This window comes from Grammomys surdaster, unplaced genomic scaffold (genome assembly GCF_004785775.1).
Source record: "Grammomys surdaster isolate TR1022 unplaced genomic scaffold, NIH_TR_1.0 223, whole genome shotgun sequence".
Lineage (NCBI taxonomy): Eukaryota > Metazoa > Chordata > Mammalia > Rodentia > Muridae > Grammomys > Grammomys surdaster.
In genome coordinates, this window is record NW_021604668.1 from 1,829,363 (window position 1) to 1,846,450 (window position 17,088).

Sequence of the window (17,088 nt, forward strand, 5' to 3'; positions counted from 1 at the left end):
ATATATGTGTGAAGACTTGAGTTCAAATCCCAGAGCCTACATAAAGCTGAGTGCGGTAGCTCAGGCCTGTAGTACCAGTGGGAAGGTGGAGACAGAAGTTCTTGAGCCAGCTAGCCTAGCTTATGCAGCAACAGCAGACAACACAAGAGACCTGTCTCAAAGTAGAAGTCAAGGACAGACTGCCACCATGTACACACCTATGTACACACACACACACACACACACACACACACACACACACACACACAGAAGAATTAAAGAATAAAAATGAATTGAAATTCTCTGGTACCTAATATTACTTTCAAGTAAAATCTGAAATGCTCAGTGTTGCCAGGTCAGAAGTTCTGAGATGATTTTATTGTACACTGTCTAAAGCAGAAACTCACATTGAAGTGTCTTACGTGTACACACTTTGAAGACACTGTTGGATCTTTTAAAAAGAATTGAAATTAAAAGCTGGTTGGATGGAGGATACGGTAAGAAGGCATGAGGAGGATGATAAAGTGACAGTTTTCAAACAGAGAAGGCATTCTGTGATAAAGCCTCATTCCATAGGGGCTGCCTCAGCAAGACTCGGAGCTTATTATTCTTGAAATATACTGGGGCTTTGGATGATAAATGCAAACATAAGTTATGGATAGATGCTTTGGAAGTAAATATGTGGGAGGGTTCCTTCTACCTGAGAATAAACTACTTCAGCTGGAAAAAAATACAGTGACTGTGGCAATTCAAATTTCCATTAGGAGATGAAATGGCCTGTGTCCTGTTAGTAATACACAAATAAATATATACTCAAGGAGGGATTGTATCTACAGGAAATTGAAACATGTTACAAAGTGTGGTGAAATGTGGGTTATCGCAAATGAATCATAGCACCTGTGTGGGGAAAGGAAAAAAATTGAAAATTTTATGGTATAGATCCCAAAAGCAAGCTCTTGACACCTGACACCCAAATGTCAGAGCTGCCAGAGATGCATCTGTTGTGATTTTGGGGCTTGCTTTTGTACTTGGGAGAATTTGCCTTTAGAAACAGTACAGCTGCCTGCAGCGTTTAACTTTGTTTCCATCTAGGCATTTAACTTTGTTTCCATCTAGGAGGGTTTCTTCTTGTCCCCACTGATGGTTCATTTAGCATTGTCAGGCACGCTTTCGCAGGGCAAATGACTATTGCACTGAATCTAGGTACTTCTTTAAAGGTAGCCAAACTGAATTCAGGTAAGGGATGGGGTTCCTTTCTCTAACACACACTAACTTGAGTTTTACTTCAAGGCAAGGATACCTAATTCCGAACCCCATTTCCCTCACCAAAGTTTGTTGATTAACACCCTTGTGGGCTCACCGCAGTCCAATTCTTGTCTTGTGGAGACTTGACTAATGTTTATGTAGCAAGGTGTATTTCCAGGCAAATGTAGCAGAGCTACTATGGTGAGATAAATCTGACCATCTCTTTAGGATTCTGTTTTCACAGTCTCCAGCTAGAGGTATAGGGTACAGTCACTAGGATACCTCAATATCTAGGCTTTTCTGTCTTGCTCATACATGAGTAGAGATGTTAGTACAGTATTTCTGTTTAACTCAGGCATCTTATTTCACAAATTAAAAAAAAATCATCCAGCTGGTAAAGCACTTAGCATCGAGCCTGCCAACCTGATTCAATCCCTGGAACTCATGTAAAAGTAGAAGAAAAGTAACTTCGGAAAGTTGTCCTGTGACTTTCACATACATGTTATAACACACACACTCACCCATACATACATATGCACACACACACACACATACACACACATGCACACATACTATATATGTACACAATAATAAAATTTATTATTAAAAATTATGTCTAACCCCAAGATGATGCCTAACAAAAGGTTAATGTTTATGAGAGAAGATATGTCAGACCTACTCCCTGGGCTTCTGTGGAGGTCTGTAAAATGCCAGCACTCATGCTCTAACCCATGTATAGATGCCTCAGATATCAACCAACTCCCTTAGATGTAAAGTTCATAAAAGGAACACCCACATGCATATCAGTAGAGTCTGAAATATTGAATTCCAGACAAGACAATAATATGGCCAATCATTTTTTTTATTTCTTAGAAAATATCCTTCTTTATGTTAATCCCACCTAAAGTTATTGAGGATATAATTAGAAAGCTATTCAGAATGCCCATCAGTCCCCTAACACAAAATAAATTTCCTGTGGGCTTACTACAGGTTATCGGAAAGTTGTACCAACCAGCTTTTGAAAAAGTAAAGTAACCAATAGTTGTAAGCATTTACAGGGCTTCCTGGAAAACCTCATAGAGTACTGTTGCCTAAAAAGGGGGTGGGGATTGACAGGAGCACTCTGTACTCTCTGATTAAAACTAGACACCCCTGAACACTTAATCGGGTTGATAGTCAAAGCCTCAGGCTAACAACAGCCTTCCAATCACTTCATAGGAGCTGTGGATGAGCAAGTAGATTCCTACAGTTGAGTTTCTAGGTACTAGTTTAGATGATTTGTCATTCCTAAGATTATCAAAAGCTTCCATTTCATTCTGTGAGTACTTGACCAACTTGAAAAGTCATTGAAAAGGTATCCAGATGCAATGGTGCACACCATAGTCCCAGCACTTAGGAGCTTAGAGAGCAGAATTGCTGTTGAGTTTGTGCAATGATTTCCAGACAGCCAGTGTTAGATAGCAAGACCAGGTCTCAATATACAAATAAAACTGAAGCTGTAAGCTGTCTCAGCAGGTGAGAACACAAGCTCTCTTGCCCAGGACTGGAGTTGGGTTCCTATCACCCATGCAGAGTGGCTCACAACCACTTGTAACTCCAGTTCCAAGGTATCCTGAGCCTTTGGGTTCTTCTGTTATTTGCACAGACAAGCACGTACCCACACATATACATAATTAAAGAGAAAAATGAGATATTGCAAATTATTTCACTTAATTATTCCCATGGCAAAGTCAAACTAGCATGCTGTCCTCGTGAGTATCAGATTGACCTGGAAGAGCTTTAGTCCATTTTGAGCTGATCATTGTAAGGTAAGAGAAGATTCCTCTTGGGATTCCTCTTCCTCCTCAACATCACATGTGCCCACATTTTTCGTGACATACATATTGATAAGCATATAGTCATTATTATCAGTACATTAGTTGTAAATTAATTATTCAAATATACATGTGCTAAGAAAACTTTGATGACAATGTCTAATTTTTAAAATTACAGTTCAGGTCTTAGGTTTCTCCTTCCAGCCTTTTCTTCTCCCCACACTCAAGAATTCCTCTTCTCTTCCCAAGATGCTAGCTTTCCACAACTGGTTCTCTTTGCATGATTTCAGAAACTTCATTTGAGTATAGCAGAGGTAGAGAAAAACAAGGTTCCAAGTATTTTTTTTCATGACTTCTATATTTAATCTATTTCTATCCTCGTCACCAGCATATTGTTGACTCTTAAGAATAGTGTCTGAATCATATTTATTCAGCCTTGGGGGAAAAATGATCTTTTTGTGTTATTTTACTATGGTGCCTAAATTAATTATTAAAAGATAATATGGACTGGAGAGATGGCTTAGTGGTTAAGAGCACTGACTACTCTTCCAAAGGTCCTGAGTTCAATTCCCAGAAACCACATTGTGGCTCACAACCATCTACAATGTGATCTGATGCCCTCTTCTGGTGTGTCTGAAGACAGCTACAGTATACCCATATACATAACATAAACATAAATAAATCTTTTTAAAAAAAGAAAGATAATATAACAAGATTTTTCAACAATCTATTTCTGTCTTCTAGAATTAGAGATATTTTCTTGTGTCTTGTCACTAGTAAATAATTAAACAAGAATGGTCATCACATAATTTCACACTGGGTTGGGCACTAGATAAAGAAGACACATGGCTTTCAAAAGATACTCTGAGAAATAACTATATATTATAATAAAGTCCAAGCCCCAGGAAGTCTGACAAGACAGCTTGCCAATATATGCTTTTAGGAAGCAACTAAAGAAATATATGGACAAATAAGAGAAAAATAAACATAAACAATGAGATATTATTGTACTGTAAACATTTGCCACACCATAGAAGACTTTTGATGGCACTGTGCTAAGCCCATCCCAGACAGACCAATGCGGCATAGTGTGCTTATACTATATCCACTGAGTTAAACTTGTAGAAGCTTGTACCGTGTCTGCCATAGACTCAGGAGACTGTGAGGAAGTCCCTGTGGATAGATAAAGAGGTTAACTCATAAATGATGAAAAGGTTCAAGAGATGTACATTCTGCCCATAGCTGACAGCACCATACCACACACTAACATAATTTAACAGTGTCATCATAGTAGAAAAAATAGATATTATCATTTGTCGGTCTTGAAATGTTGACTATAGGAAATAAACTTGTTAGATGAGGTATTGTACAGGTTGATATATATATGCTAGAGTTTTTTCTCACATGGAGTTAAAACTTCCATAGGTTTAAAAAAAAATGTCCTCTGAGACAGTGACCACATCCTTTGGCTGACCACAGTTTTGACTTCAGCCTGGAACCTGGAGGGCCTCATTTTCTACCATCAACCTGTCCTGAGAAGAGAAAAGAGATACTCTCCACTCAGGCCTTTCTCTGATAACCTAGTTTTCAGGTCTATAGAGATGAGGTTGGGGGATAAAGAGTGCTTTCAGGCTCCTGTGTCTTCATGCTTCCCCCTCAGATGGTCCTCTAAAGCTCAGAAACCTTGAATGGGCACAATAGGGTCACAGCTACTCTGCTGACAATGAAAAGTTCCTCCCATCCACTGTCTGTGACATGCTGTTGCAACCAACTTCAGGCCCTACGGACAGAATCTCTGTCTAGAGAGAGAATTCAGATTCACAGCTGGCTCCCCTGGCTGTCATGGCCCCATCCATGAATCCCACTAGCTGTGCAGTGAAAACATTTGAAGAACACAACTGTGCTAAGTGTGCACATAACTGTATTGAGTGTGCACATAAGTGTACTGAGTGTGCACGTAAGTGTACTGTGTGCACATAATTGTACCGAGTGTGCACATAAATCCACTGAGCATGCACACACTTCTTTTTATTGTCTTGATTCCCTAAATTGCACAGAATAAAACTCCCTACACTGTTTTCCTTGTCCAAGGGACAATAGGTAATCCTAGCAAGAAGGACCAATAGGTGGTTGAAGGATATAGGTTTGATCTGTGAAAGTGATATACCTTTCATGCAAGTGCTTAAAAACTCTTTGAGTTATGTTGGGGATCCTAGAACTGGTCCCTGACAGATCCCAAACACAGACCGATGGCTTATTCAGGTTTTAATTAACTTTTACATCATTAAATAGCTAGTAAGAAAAAAAAACTTTCAGGTTTACATAAGAAACTTTCCTTAAAAGAATTACCCAAGTCTTAAAATTTTCTCTGAAAAAAAATCTCAGGTGAGAACTAAAGCAGATACTTTTTATTTTAAACGCAAACAGAGATTGGTGTCATTTGCAATGTTAAAACTGGCTTTACTTTACTAGTTTATTGTTTGTTTTGGAAAGGGTATTTCAGTTTTGTGAAACCTACTGAATCATCACTGAACAGAAAGAGTTTGAAGGTAGAAACATTGGCATTCTTACTTGTGGTGACTTATTTTTATGTGTCTTGTGTTAGGGAGCAAGTAAAATGTCCCAGTCCCAAAAGGAATCATGAGCCCAGAAGAGGGGCCACATTTTGGGCAAAGCACAACTGTACTTCTGTCTGCCCTGTAGCAATGCCACCCTGAAGGTCAATGCTGCCTTGCACCAGTGGCCTGGTCTGGAGTAACTGACCAGTGTGTCTGGCCTCACCCCCTCCCTCATTGTCTGAGATTTTGGTGTATTGCCTGGCACACACATCCCTCTGTTGTTTCTGACCTGTTCTCCCCTCACCCCGCTCCCTACAGATGGTTTTTTGTTTCTCACCGGTTGGTCACACACTGCGAGTTAGAGCCCGGAAGTTCCCAGCCATAGTTAACTGCACAGCTATTGACTGGTTTCATGCATGGCCGCAAGAGGCTCTGGTCTCAGTCAGCAGGAGGTTCATTGAAGAAATCGAGGGAATCGAGGTACGTTGAGTCAGCCCGAGGTAGGTATGTAGCATGTACAAGTCTCAGTACAATATTGGCAGGAAGCCAGGTCAGCCACTTTCAGGTTCACAATCTCTGTATCAAATATATATCTCTTTGTTTCTTTTATGTTTTTTTTTTCATTGTTTCTGTTTTTTGTGCATTGTTGGGGGTGGAATTCTGGCCTTATGCGGTTACAAGTTATGTTTGACACTTTTTGATGAGCTTGGTAACTCCAAATACATTTTTAAATGTCTGTGTGGAAAAAGCATGTTTTAAAGAGTCAAGAAAGCAACTGAAGTAAGCCTCTTTGGTGTCTAGATCCTTTCTGATTGGAGAGATTGTGTTAGGGTATGACTCCCAAAGAGCTTTGCCCATGCCTCCCATTGAGCAATAAGGTAGGAGTTCTTAGAGTAGACCCAGAATTAGCGTAAGTGGCTCTCTGAGCCAAAATTGATTGGGGACACGTAAGAAGTAATGTCTCGAGTCCTCATCCTCTCCCTTACTCTGGAAGCCATGACCACCCACTTCCAAAGAAGCATTACCACACTTAGTTAGATAATGTGTCCTTGGATGGCCAGATGGTTAGAGTCTGGGTATGTTTATGAACTTGAGCAGACAGTATGCAGATAGCTTTATTCCTTTGTATGTCACTTTTCCTTTGCTTCTACTTAAAAAGGGAGCAACCATATGGGTGTGTATATTTCAGGAGTAGTGAAAAGCATTTACTGCTGGGTACAGGTTTTTCCCCACCAAAACTGTCTATGAATCTGTTGATCACTGGACTGCCAGGGGAAGCAGCATTTAACATGGAAGCTACATCTGGGATGGGAGCACATGTCTGCCTCCTTTCCTTCTCCACAATCACGTGACCAGCACATGCACAAGGAAACAGAAAAGGAAGGTTTTCTGAACTTTGGGAGGGGAAATTAGATCCTCACACCTAGAGAGCCATTAGTTTTGAAAAAAGTAGTGCTAAGTGTTACTACCAGCCCCTAGGACAGTCGTCAGGTTCCTTGCATTGTGGAAGTACTGGCACATCATCTTGTCTTCCGACAGCGAGAAGAGAGGCTGGGAGTTCTGAATCTACAGTAATCAACCTGCCACATATTGCTAGCAGATTTCTAGCTTCCTTGGTTCATTTTATCAGGCTTGAAACGGAAGAAGTGGGCTGGTTTCTGAGTATAGTTTTGACTTTCCTTGGTTGGTAGGAAATCCAAGCTAGCAGCTCCAGAGACGCTACCACAGCATCACAGCCTGCCTGTCTTTGCCGTCCTGTGTCTGTCTGCTTCCTCCAGCAGAACAGCAGCTCAGCCTTGCCAGAACTATTGACACCTGCTGGATGAGGCGGGCTTTGCAGTCCTGAGGGCTGTACAAGGTGCTGTGGTCTATCTGACAGTGTCATGCTGCCTCCTATAGGATCCTGAGTGTCAAATGGGGATACTTTTCAGGCACTTTAGCGTTTCCATCTAGCTGAATTACGCCTGCTAACAAATCAGCCAGATGATTTCCTTTCAGTGTAAGGTGTTTATTTAACCCTCCCACCTTCCCGATTTGTCACACAGGAAGCACCAACTATAATTCAGAGTATGGTATGACCACATTCTTCTGAAAACGTGGTATCTTTTCCATAGAGGTCAGAAAAAAACTTTTAAATTTTTGAACGAGTGCTAATTGGATCACTTTCTTGGTCTTAATTTCCATCTTCAAGGCTGAAAGTTATCTGCATAATTTTGGTACTTCTTAATTATTGACCTCATTGGGTAAGTGGAAGGTACTTATACAAGGTGACTCCCTTTCGGTGTAGAGAAAAGAATTTGTTAATGACAATCCATTTTATATACCTTGACATGTAAATTCCCATCAGTACACACACAGCACCCAGGGCTATTGCAGTCTATAGCCATGACTGCATCTAACTAAATGGGTATGCTTTTTTTTCTTCCTGTTACCTGATACTGAACTAAATGACAGCTGACAAATAAAAGAACAAAAGCAGTCTGACACCTAAGTGTCAGTCACTGTGTGGCTCATCGGACACTCATGGCAACATGTGCTGCCTCTCGCTGTGAAGTAGGAAGTGGCAATATAAGGCAGGAGGGAGGGACAGTCCTGTATACGGCTAGGAGTTGGGTAGAAGATGCAGTCGGAAGCACGCTGGAGATGTGATCAGGTGAAAACCTTACTGGTTAGTGCACAGGCTCCAGTTAGGAACGTGTGGGGCAAAAAGTAGATGGTATCGGGAACATAAAAGAAAAACATTGGTTTGGGTTTCTTTAAAGCAAAATGAGCATTGTTGAAAGCAGGGTCATATGAAAGGACACGTTTTAATGTAAATTAAAAATATGAGCTGACAGGGCAGGGTGAATGCTGTTGCAGGATTTGAGGACAGAAGTAGCCCATGTCACTTGGGCATGGCATCTGACTGACAGAGGAAGGTCTGTCCTCCTGAGGTTATGACACTACAGTGTGAACTCACAGCTCAATGCCATGTCACCATTACACTTAAAAGCGGTGTTGCCTCCATGTCTGTGACCCACACTTGTGAAGGTGTAGCACAGAAAGCCAGGGGTTATCCACTCAAACAGAAAAGTTACCTTTCTGCCAGATTTAGACTTGATGCTTGTCCAGTGCCTACACATGTGTGTAACTACACATGTACACACACATATACAAATTCTTTGTGCCAAACAGAAGGGGCATTACATTTATTGCATCAGTAATAGCTATGCTATATTGATGATTTGGGCCACAATTCTTTCTTTAAAATGTCAGTTACAAGTGTTAACTTATAAAGTCCAAAGTTGACCATGCCATATAGGAATCCTACTTGAGGAAAATATCACTGAGTAGTGTGACAGACATTATCATAACTTTTAAAAGTATAATCCTGGGCCTTGTTGGTAGCCCTAGTGAACTGGGTTTAGCTATGCATACTCAATACAATGAATAAAGACACACAGAATGTGGAAACAGAAAAGAAAGACTGTTTAATGGGGTCACATTGGAGAGAACATCAAAGAGAGGGGCTCAGTGAAATCTCAAGTCTGCCTTTAAGCTACTAGCATAAGGTTAGGCTTAAATAGAGTGCATGAGCTTTACGTGATTAGGAAGTCCTGGTCCAGGTGTGGCCCCACCCACCATGACCCCTTCAGTGTCTTACCAGCAATGTGTTTGATATGTTGTATGAAAATACTCCTTCTGGTAGCCATCATAGCAGCTTCAGCCTTTCCCTTGAGTAGGATTCCTGGGCCAGTTCTAATTCTTTGGAGTCTGTTGTTTCAACAGTCTGATAGCTGAAGAGAGGTGTGTACACATCCTTTTAGAATATCTAGTTTCCTACACGTTAGTTACAGTAAAGCCATTTTGAAATATCAAGAGAAAACCAAAAGAAGATCTCAGGCATCTGCCTAAACTTCATCCTAGCCTCAGCTTCTGTCTTCAAATGGCTGAGAAAGATTCATCACTGTTCACGAGCTTCCCCATCTGTCTTCTTTAGCTGTGCATGTATGTCATTACATATTTGGTGCTTTGTGTCTATTAGGCAAATTTAGAATACAGTTTTTAAAAGAATGCTATTTTCCCAACACATTTTTTTTACAGCTTTTTAAAGGTTAGGAATCCTACTACCCATAAAAGCAGGGTCCAGTTCTTATGGCTGTCCAGGGTCTGTGTGTATTGTTCAGCCAGAGCCAGCTCTACATAAAATTTCATAGTTTTGTGGCTTTTCTGGATGTGTTAGCTTCACCAGCCACAACATCTCCTGCCTTTTCTTCCCATAGCAAGGGTTATCTGGGGCTAGGGAGATAGCTTGATGGGTACTAAGGTCCTGCCACACACAAGTTTGTGTGTGTGTGTGTGTGTGTGTGTAGTTCTGACCCTAGTACCCACATGAATTCTGGGTGAGGATAGCAGCACTAGAGAGGCAAGAAAAAGGGAGTTCCCAGAGCAAGCCAGCTACCTACATTAGCTGAATCAATGAGTTCTGGGTTCAACTGAGAGATCTTCCCTAAGTATATAATGAGGTAGAAAGTGATTAAGAAAGACTTCAACATCAACTTCTGGTACACACTTATGTGTGATGCAAAACATATCCAAGATGGATGGATGGATGATGGATAGATGGATTGATGATGGATGAATGGGTGGGTGGATGGATGGATGGATGGATGAGTGATGGTGGATGAGTGATGGTGGGTGGATGGATAAATGGATGGATGGATGAATGGATGGATGGATGGATGGATGGATGGATAGATACATGGGAAGAGGGTAGTTAGGCTTCCCTGGGTTACCTCTGGATTCTTCATTGCATTAATTCTCAGTCACTTCAATGTTTTCATGTTGTGAAAGAGACTTCAGGAACCACCTCTTCTGATAGTGGACCCTTACTTGGACCTGATCTCGCCTCTGACCAATCAATGGTTTCCAAACTTAAAACAAAAAGTGAAGACCACAAGAGTAGAGAGCTGCCTTGTATCAGCACTTAGTACTTGTGCGGGACTCTAGTGCCTGTACTGTTTATATCTCTGATCCCAGCCTCCTGAGAAGGGCCTGTCCTTGCATAGGTGACAGATAGAGGCTGATGGTCAAAAATGTGGTTGGATTCCAGAGCCCAGGCTTTCCTTTACTGCATTTGTGCACAGTTATTTAGAAAGCATAGAAAGGATGCTTAGAAAGGATGCAAAGGGACCATTATTGTGGACCGGAGGAAGAAAGGGGACCACGAGCGTTTACTTAATTTTTCAGGCCTGGAAATGTAACCTAGGTCCTAGGATTCAAACCTTGGTTCTGCCTCATCAGTCTATATATTAGGGTAAGTAAGCTCTGTGAGGAGCTTAAAGGTGCTCAAGTAGAATACTGTTCCTATGTTTTAATATTAAATTCTCTTTAATAAACCTCCTTGCCCTGAGTATCTAATTCACTCTTTTACCAACCCACAAAAGAGTAAATTATAAATAATAGATTTTATAACTTGGTAGTTTGACATTTAAGTTCAACAAATAATTTCAAGACTTCCTACAAGGTTATAACATCATATGTGACAACATTGTTCTGGGTTTAACTAAAACAAACAAACAAACAAACTCTTTCGTCTCTTCTGTTTTTTTTCATTTGCCTTTCTTGCAAATCCAAATTTAATTTTATAAACAGGTTATAGTCTGCTTTACTGTTCTTGAAAATAATAAAATACTTTTTATAAATAAATCACAGAATTTGCATTCACCTCTGCTGACATTCTCAACAAGGGCACCGCCGGGCACTGACTTGTAGAGAGACCTCCTGAGTACTTGGTATGGCAGTGAAAGCCAGTGCCGGAGAACCATCCCACCAGGCACCATAGCGTTTATGTTTCTATGTTTACAGCAAGCTAACTGAGGGACTGGAAAATAAACATTTCTTTCTTTATATGAGGAAAAGCCCGGTCTTATCTGTGCATTGAGTTTTGCAATACAGACAGCATGGCTTCCCAAAGCAATCTTAGCAGGAAAGCCATGGATTTAGTACCATTGCATAATAGCACTCCGATTATTTGTATTTTTGCCTTCCCCACTATTGGCTGCAAAAGGACCACAAAGTGTTGTCAACTGGTTCCCCTGAAGGGACCAATCTGGCAGAAAAGATGGTCTTGCCTGTGTCTCTGGAAGTGTGAACTTACCACACTGGGTTGCTGCAGCCCTCAGCAGCCCCTCTCCGCCCCCCTCAGAAGAAAACTGGAGATAAATGAATGGCAGAATAAATAATTTATGCTAATGAAATTACTGCAATTAGTAGTTCTACAATGACCCTTTTAAAAGCCACAGCTGTTAATGTCAGGAAGTGCTGTCACTACTGACCTTATCATAAGAGAAAGTGACAAATTGAGAATGCAGGGAAGACCAGTCATCAAAGAGGTCTGTTCTGGAACGATTAGAGTTTTCTGAAAAACAGTGTGAATTACAACCAGCTGCTCCCTGGCTCCGTGAGACTCCCATGCTGAGCCATTTTGTTAAGCCCGATAACAATAGTTATTTTGCCCCATTGAGACAAGTTGTGTCGGGCCACTTCCAACTCTCCCGGAAGCCACTCTTTCCATCAGAGATTTACAAATGAAACTGTTGTTAAAAGGAGCATTCAGGGCAGCTGAGGAGCCTCCTCATAAGGATCATGGTTGGGCAGAAGCCAGGTTTTTTTTTCCTTTGTGAGGAGGTTACACTTGGCTAAGGAGGTGTTTGTCTGTATCCTAGGAAGGTATGTGTGAAAGTTCTTGTCAAAGCAAGACAGGACGGGAGCAGGCTTGTGCCTGGTTATTTGGGAGCCAAGCCGTTTTGAAAATAAAGTCCTCAGGGAAATATGATGTCCGTGACATTTATAGACACTCATAAATTTTATTTTCCGAGTCCACTGATTGCTAACACTCACACGTCTTGGATCCCTTGGAAAACCCAAATACAATTCAAGTTTTGTAACCCTGAGTTTCGCTTTGAACACACATTCTTTCAGTGACTAGCGAGACACTTTTTTTTTTTTTCTTTACCATCTCAACAGTGCACTTATGTGAAGATTTTACCTACGTTTGGGGTTTGTTGTGAGGCTAGGGAACCTGTGTGCTTGACACCGCAGAGGAACCGTCCGATGTTCACTTTGCAGTGCTGCTCCCAGGCGCCTCTCGTTGCAATATTGATGGTCCAGGTTTGAAGCGTTTAACTGCATCATCGGCCACTTGTGTGCAATTTTCCTGAAGCCGCCTGAGCGTTATTGACAACACTTTGGTAAATTATGTGTGACTTTCCAAAGAGTTGGTGTAGCTCATTTAATTCATATTAATTGATTTTTAGGCTTCCCTTGATTAATTGAACCAGGTTCATCTTTTACAGAATGCAATAAATAATCATTAGAATGAGGGAGATGTGGCTGTACAAATTAAAAAGTTAACTATTCCAGAAGTCACAGAGGACACATGGGAGGGAAGGCAGGCGATCTGCAGGGACTCTGTGTGAGGTGGGGGTGGGGGAGCAAAGGGGATAGGAGGTGGGGGTGGGGAAGCTGTGGGAGGGAAGGGGAGGGGAGCCGTGGGGGGGAGGGGGAAGATGGAGCAGGGAAAGGTATGGAGGTGGAGGAGGAGTGGGAGAGGAAGAGGTGGGATGTGGGGGGAGGGGGAGGGGTGTTCTGCCTTGCATTTGTTTTGTTGTTGATGGTCACTTCTCCAGATAAGAATAGAAATGATCATCATATTTTCCCCTCAGTTTGACAGGGGTTCCCATAAAGCTATAATTCTCCACGTGTTTTGCACCCCCACTTTGTATTGATTCTTTTTGCCTAAAGTCCAGCTTGAAAGCAGTATCTTCCCCCAAAAAGTATCCCTCCAAATCTTCCCCCCAAAAGTATCCCTCCAAATATTGTCATGTGTCCTTTCCTTTCCTTCCTATACACTTGATAGGTAAAGTTGTGAAGATTTGGACTTTGTCTGGATTTGTTCTGTTGGCTTCTGGGTTTTGGTTGAGAACCACATAAAACATCCTTTGTCTTAACTAGCATACCCATTAGGAAGGCCAATTGCTCCATAGTTAGGCCTCCAATCCTGTGGGTGTCTCACAAAGATGAAGTAAAATTTCCTAACTTCTACTGTAGTTCTCCCTGGCTTAAAAAAAAATTGTATAATTTTTGGTAAAATTTTTGGTGTTTTTGTTCCCTTTTATTTTCTAAATTATATTTTCAACTCGAAAAGGATTTCATGAGAAATGTACTATCTATGTTTCAGCCGCAGCACAAAGATTCTATCAGCCTTTTCATGGCTCATGTTCACACCAGTGTAAAGGAAGTGAGTTCCTGGTACTACCAGAACGAGAGAAGATACAACTATACCACCCCGAGGAGTTTCTTAGAACAAATATCACTGTTTAAGAGCCTGCTGAAGAAGAAGCGAGAAGAGGTACAGAAGAAAAAGGAGCACCTAGCGAATGGGATCCAGAAGCTGCAGACTACGGCCTCTCAGGTGTGAACAGGGGAAGGCCCTCACAGGTGTGACTAAGGGGAAGGCCCTCACAGGTGTGACCAATGAACAGGCTTCACAAGTGTGACCAGTGAACAGGCTTCACAGGTGTATCCAGGGGAAAGCCCTCACAGGTGTAACCAAGGGGGTAGGCCCTCACAGGTGTGACCAATGAACAGGCATCACAGGTATGACCAGGGGAAGGCCCTCACAGGTGTGACCAATGAACAGGCTTCACAGGTATGACCAGGGGAAAGCCCTCACAGGTGTGACCAAGGGGAAGGCCCTCAGAGGTGTGATCAGGGGGAGACCCTCACAGGTGTGATCAGGGGGACAGGACTCACAGGTGTGACCATGGGACAAGCCTCAGAGGTGTGATCAAGGGACAGAATATGACCAGCAGAAGGCCCTTATAGATGTGATCAGGGAACAAACCTCAAAGCTGTGACCAGGGGACAGGGTATGACCAGGACAAAGCCCTCACAGGTGTGACCAGAGGAAGGACCTCATAGATATGACCAGGGGAATGAATAGGCCTCACAGGTGTGACCAGGGGGACTGATCTCACAGATGTGACTAGGGGTCGATGGGGTGCCTCTTTCTGAGATAAGCCTCTGCTTGGTCACAAAGAGCTAGAGTTCCTTGTGGTTTTTGTTTTTGTTGTTGCTTTGTTTTGCTTTTTTCTTTCTTGCCTTTTTTTTTTTGAGATTTTATCATATAATCACAGCGTTTCTCCCTCTGCTCCCCAGAAACCATTCCATACACCTTCCCTCCTCTCTGATGTGTTTATAAAAAGAGAAAGAGTTAAGAGAATACATTCTGTGGGTGTGTGGTGATGTATGGGGGGAAGGGGATGTCTCAGTGGGCCCATGCCAAGGCATCCCTTCCCCCTGAGGGACCAGACAGTATAGTATAGAATAGAGTTTATCCAGGGCATGGGGAGGGAAGTTAAGAGGGTAGTAGAGGCAGAGAGAAGCAGAGAGAGAGACAGAGACAGAGTAAGTAGAGAGGCAAAGAGTAGAGGCCGGCCATGAACATGTGGAGTGGAGGAAGGGAAGGGAGAAGGGGTGAGGGGACAGAGGGACCAAGAGAGCAAGAGAGAGAGGAGGGGGCAAGCAGCACCTTTTATAGTGGGCCAGGCCTACCTGGCTGTTGCCAGATAACTGTGGGGGTGGAGTTTAGACAGAATGCTAACACTCTCTCCTTCGAATCTACAGGCATTTCTCTCACTAGTTGTTATTGAATGTGTGAATGTATCTATGTATACAATTCTAAATACAGCCTGCTAGATCTGTTTACTGTTAGTTGTATTGTGTTTTCAGTGAGCATTGGATGCTCTCTTGCTTTTCTTGGTTACTCATAGTTCTTTGAGTGGGATGGAGGCTTCATGGGCTTTCCCCCATCCACTTGGGTATGTTGTTAGGTGTTGTTTCTTGTTCAGCCTGTGTTCAAGCATTCATGCTGGTGAGCCTTTATGCGTATAGTTCTGACTTGAAGAATCTTACGGTGTAGGACCAGATTGTGTTTGAGACAAAGTATCTTTTTCTCTGGGTTTGCCTGCCTAAAGCAGGGTTGACTAGTGTGTTTCAAAATCAGCTGCTACCCTAGAAACTATAAGTAGGGCTTGAAATTGTATCCCTCCCCCATCTCTTCCCCTTAAATGACTTTGGCCCTACAGACGACTAGTGTCAATGGTTCTAAAAGAACAGAGAAGCACATTTGGAAACACAGAAAGGCCAAAACTCAGTCCTGGTTTAAACTGCAGTGGGTGCACCATGGCTGTGCTGCTTGTGTAGACTATAGATGGATGTGTTTGGATGGATGGGGATCAAACTTACCTGGACACAGAGCAGTGTGATTTGTGTCACAGACAAAGCCTCCCAAGTATCTTTATTGAGTCAAAATAAATACTTTGCTGTTTCTCTCTATGAGTTTAACTCGGGGAAGGTAGGAAAAAGAAGTTATCCCAGTTTCATGTTTTGGAGGCGGAGTCAGGATCCTTCAAAGTCATTCTCTACTTCTGCTTTCTTTCATACAGTCCTCTTAGGAGCCAAATGGCACCTGTTGAACCCAGGAGAATCTCAGCTATAAATATGGGCAGAATGAGTCATTTTAGCTGACACATGTGTTGATGTCACAGAAAGATTGTTCCTCAAGAGTGAAGTAGGCTGTTCGGTGATGAGCCAAGGGAGAAAATGCACAGAGTTTCCCTAACCCGTGCCTCGTTGGTCCCCAAAGAGCACACTGTTTACCCTTCTCAGTAGTGCTAGGTTCTATATTGGATGGTCTGTGTGGCTCTATGTTAACACAACAGAAGGGAGTAAGTGAAGAGAGTCATTTTGTGTTAGATGAGAGAAGGAAAGACCAGCCAGTTGGCACTGCAATATGAGGCCAGTTACTCTGCAATCAAAGACAGCTCGTGCCTTTACATCATTGAAGCTTACAGCAGGTTTCCTTCAAGAGTACAGGCAGGTGTCACTAAGCCCATGTTCCATGGCCTTTGTGATCTTGAGCCTGAATTTAGAGCCAAGAAGGAAAGTGTCCTGAGGTGGCAAGTGTTCTGATGGACACCTTTGTTGGTATTTCCTTGAGTATACAGGTTTAGAATCCAAGACAGAAATCCCGCAAAGCTGTATTCTGCTTTTCTCACACTACCAGCTCTCTCAGATGCTGAGAGCTATACATAGAGCTATGTTTTGGCAAATGGGAGTGGAAGTGAAATCCAGGTAGAAACAGATGTGTACTAAAAACTGCTAGGGACCCTGGCATCCTTGCTGAAGACTAAGCCATGCTTTCATCAGAAGTTGCTACAAAGTGATGACTTTTCCTTTCAGGTGGGAAATCTGAAGTCCAGGCTGGCCTCTCAAGAAGCTGAGCTGCAGCTCAGAAACCACGACGCCGAGGCCCTGATCACAAAGATCGGGCTTCAGACGGAGAAAGTGAGCCGGGAAAAGGCCATCGCGGACGCGGAGGAGAGAAAGGTCAGGCTCATTCCACCATTTAGAGTGCTGAGCTATATTTAGCACAAAATAAACCTTTG

The 17,088-nt window shown here is 42.4% G+C and overlaps 1 protein-coding gene across 1 annotated transcript in view; it reads left to right on the top strand.

Moving 5' to 3' along the window:
- Positions 1-17,088, top strand: part of Dnah11 (dynein axonemal heavy chain 11) — a 291,537-nt gene that overhangs the window by 177,992 nt on the left and 96,457 nt on the right. The window contains exons 55-57 of the mRNA XM_028773185.1: positions 5,915-6,076; positions 13,818-14,051; positions 16,883-17,029. Coding sequence (XP_028629018.1) covers positions 5,915-6,076; positions 13,818-14,051; positions 16,883-17,029 — 543 coding nt within the window. The remainder of the gene's footprint in view (positions 1-5,914; positions 6,077-13,817; positions 14,052-16,882; positions 17,030-17,088) is intronic.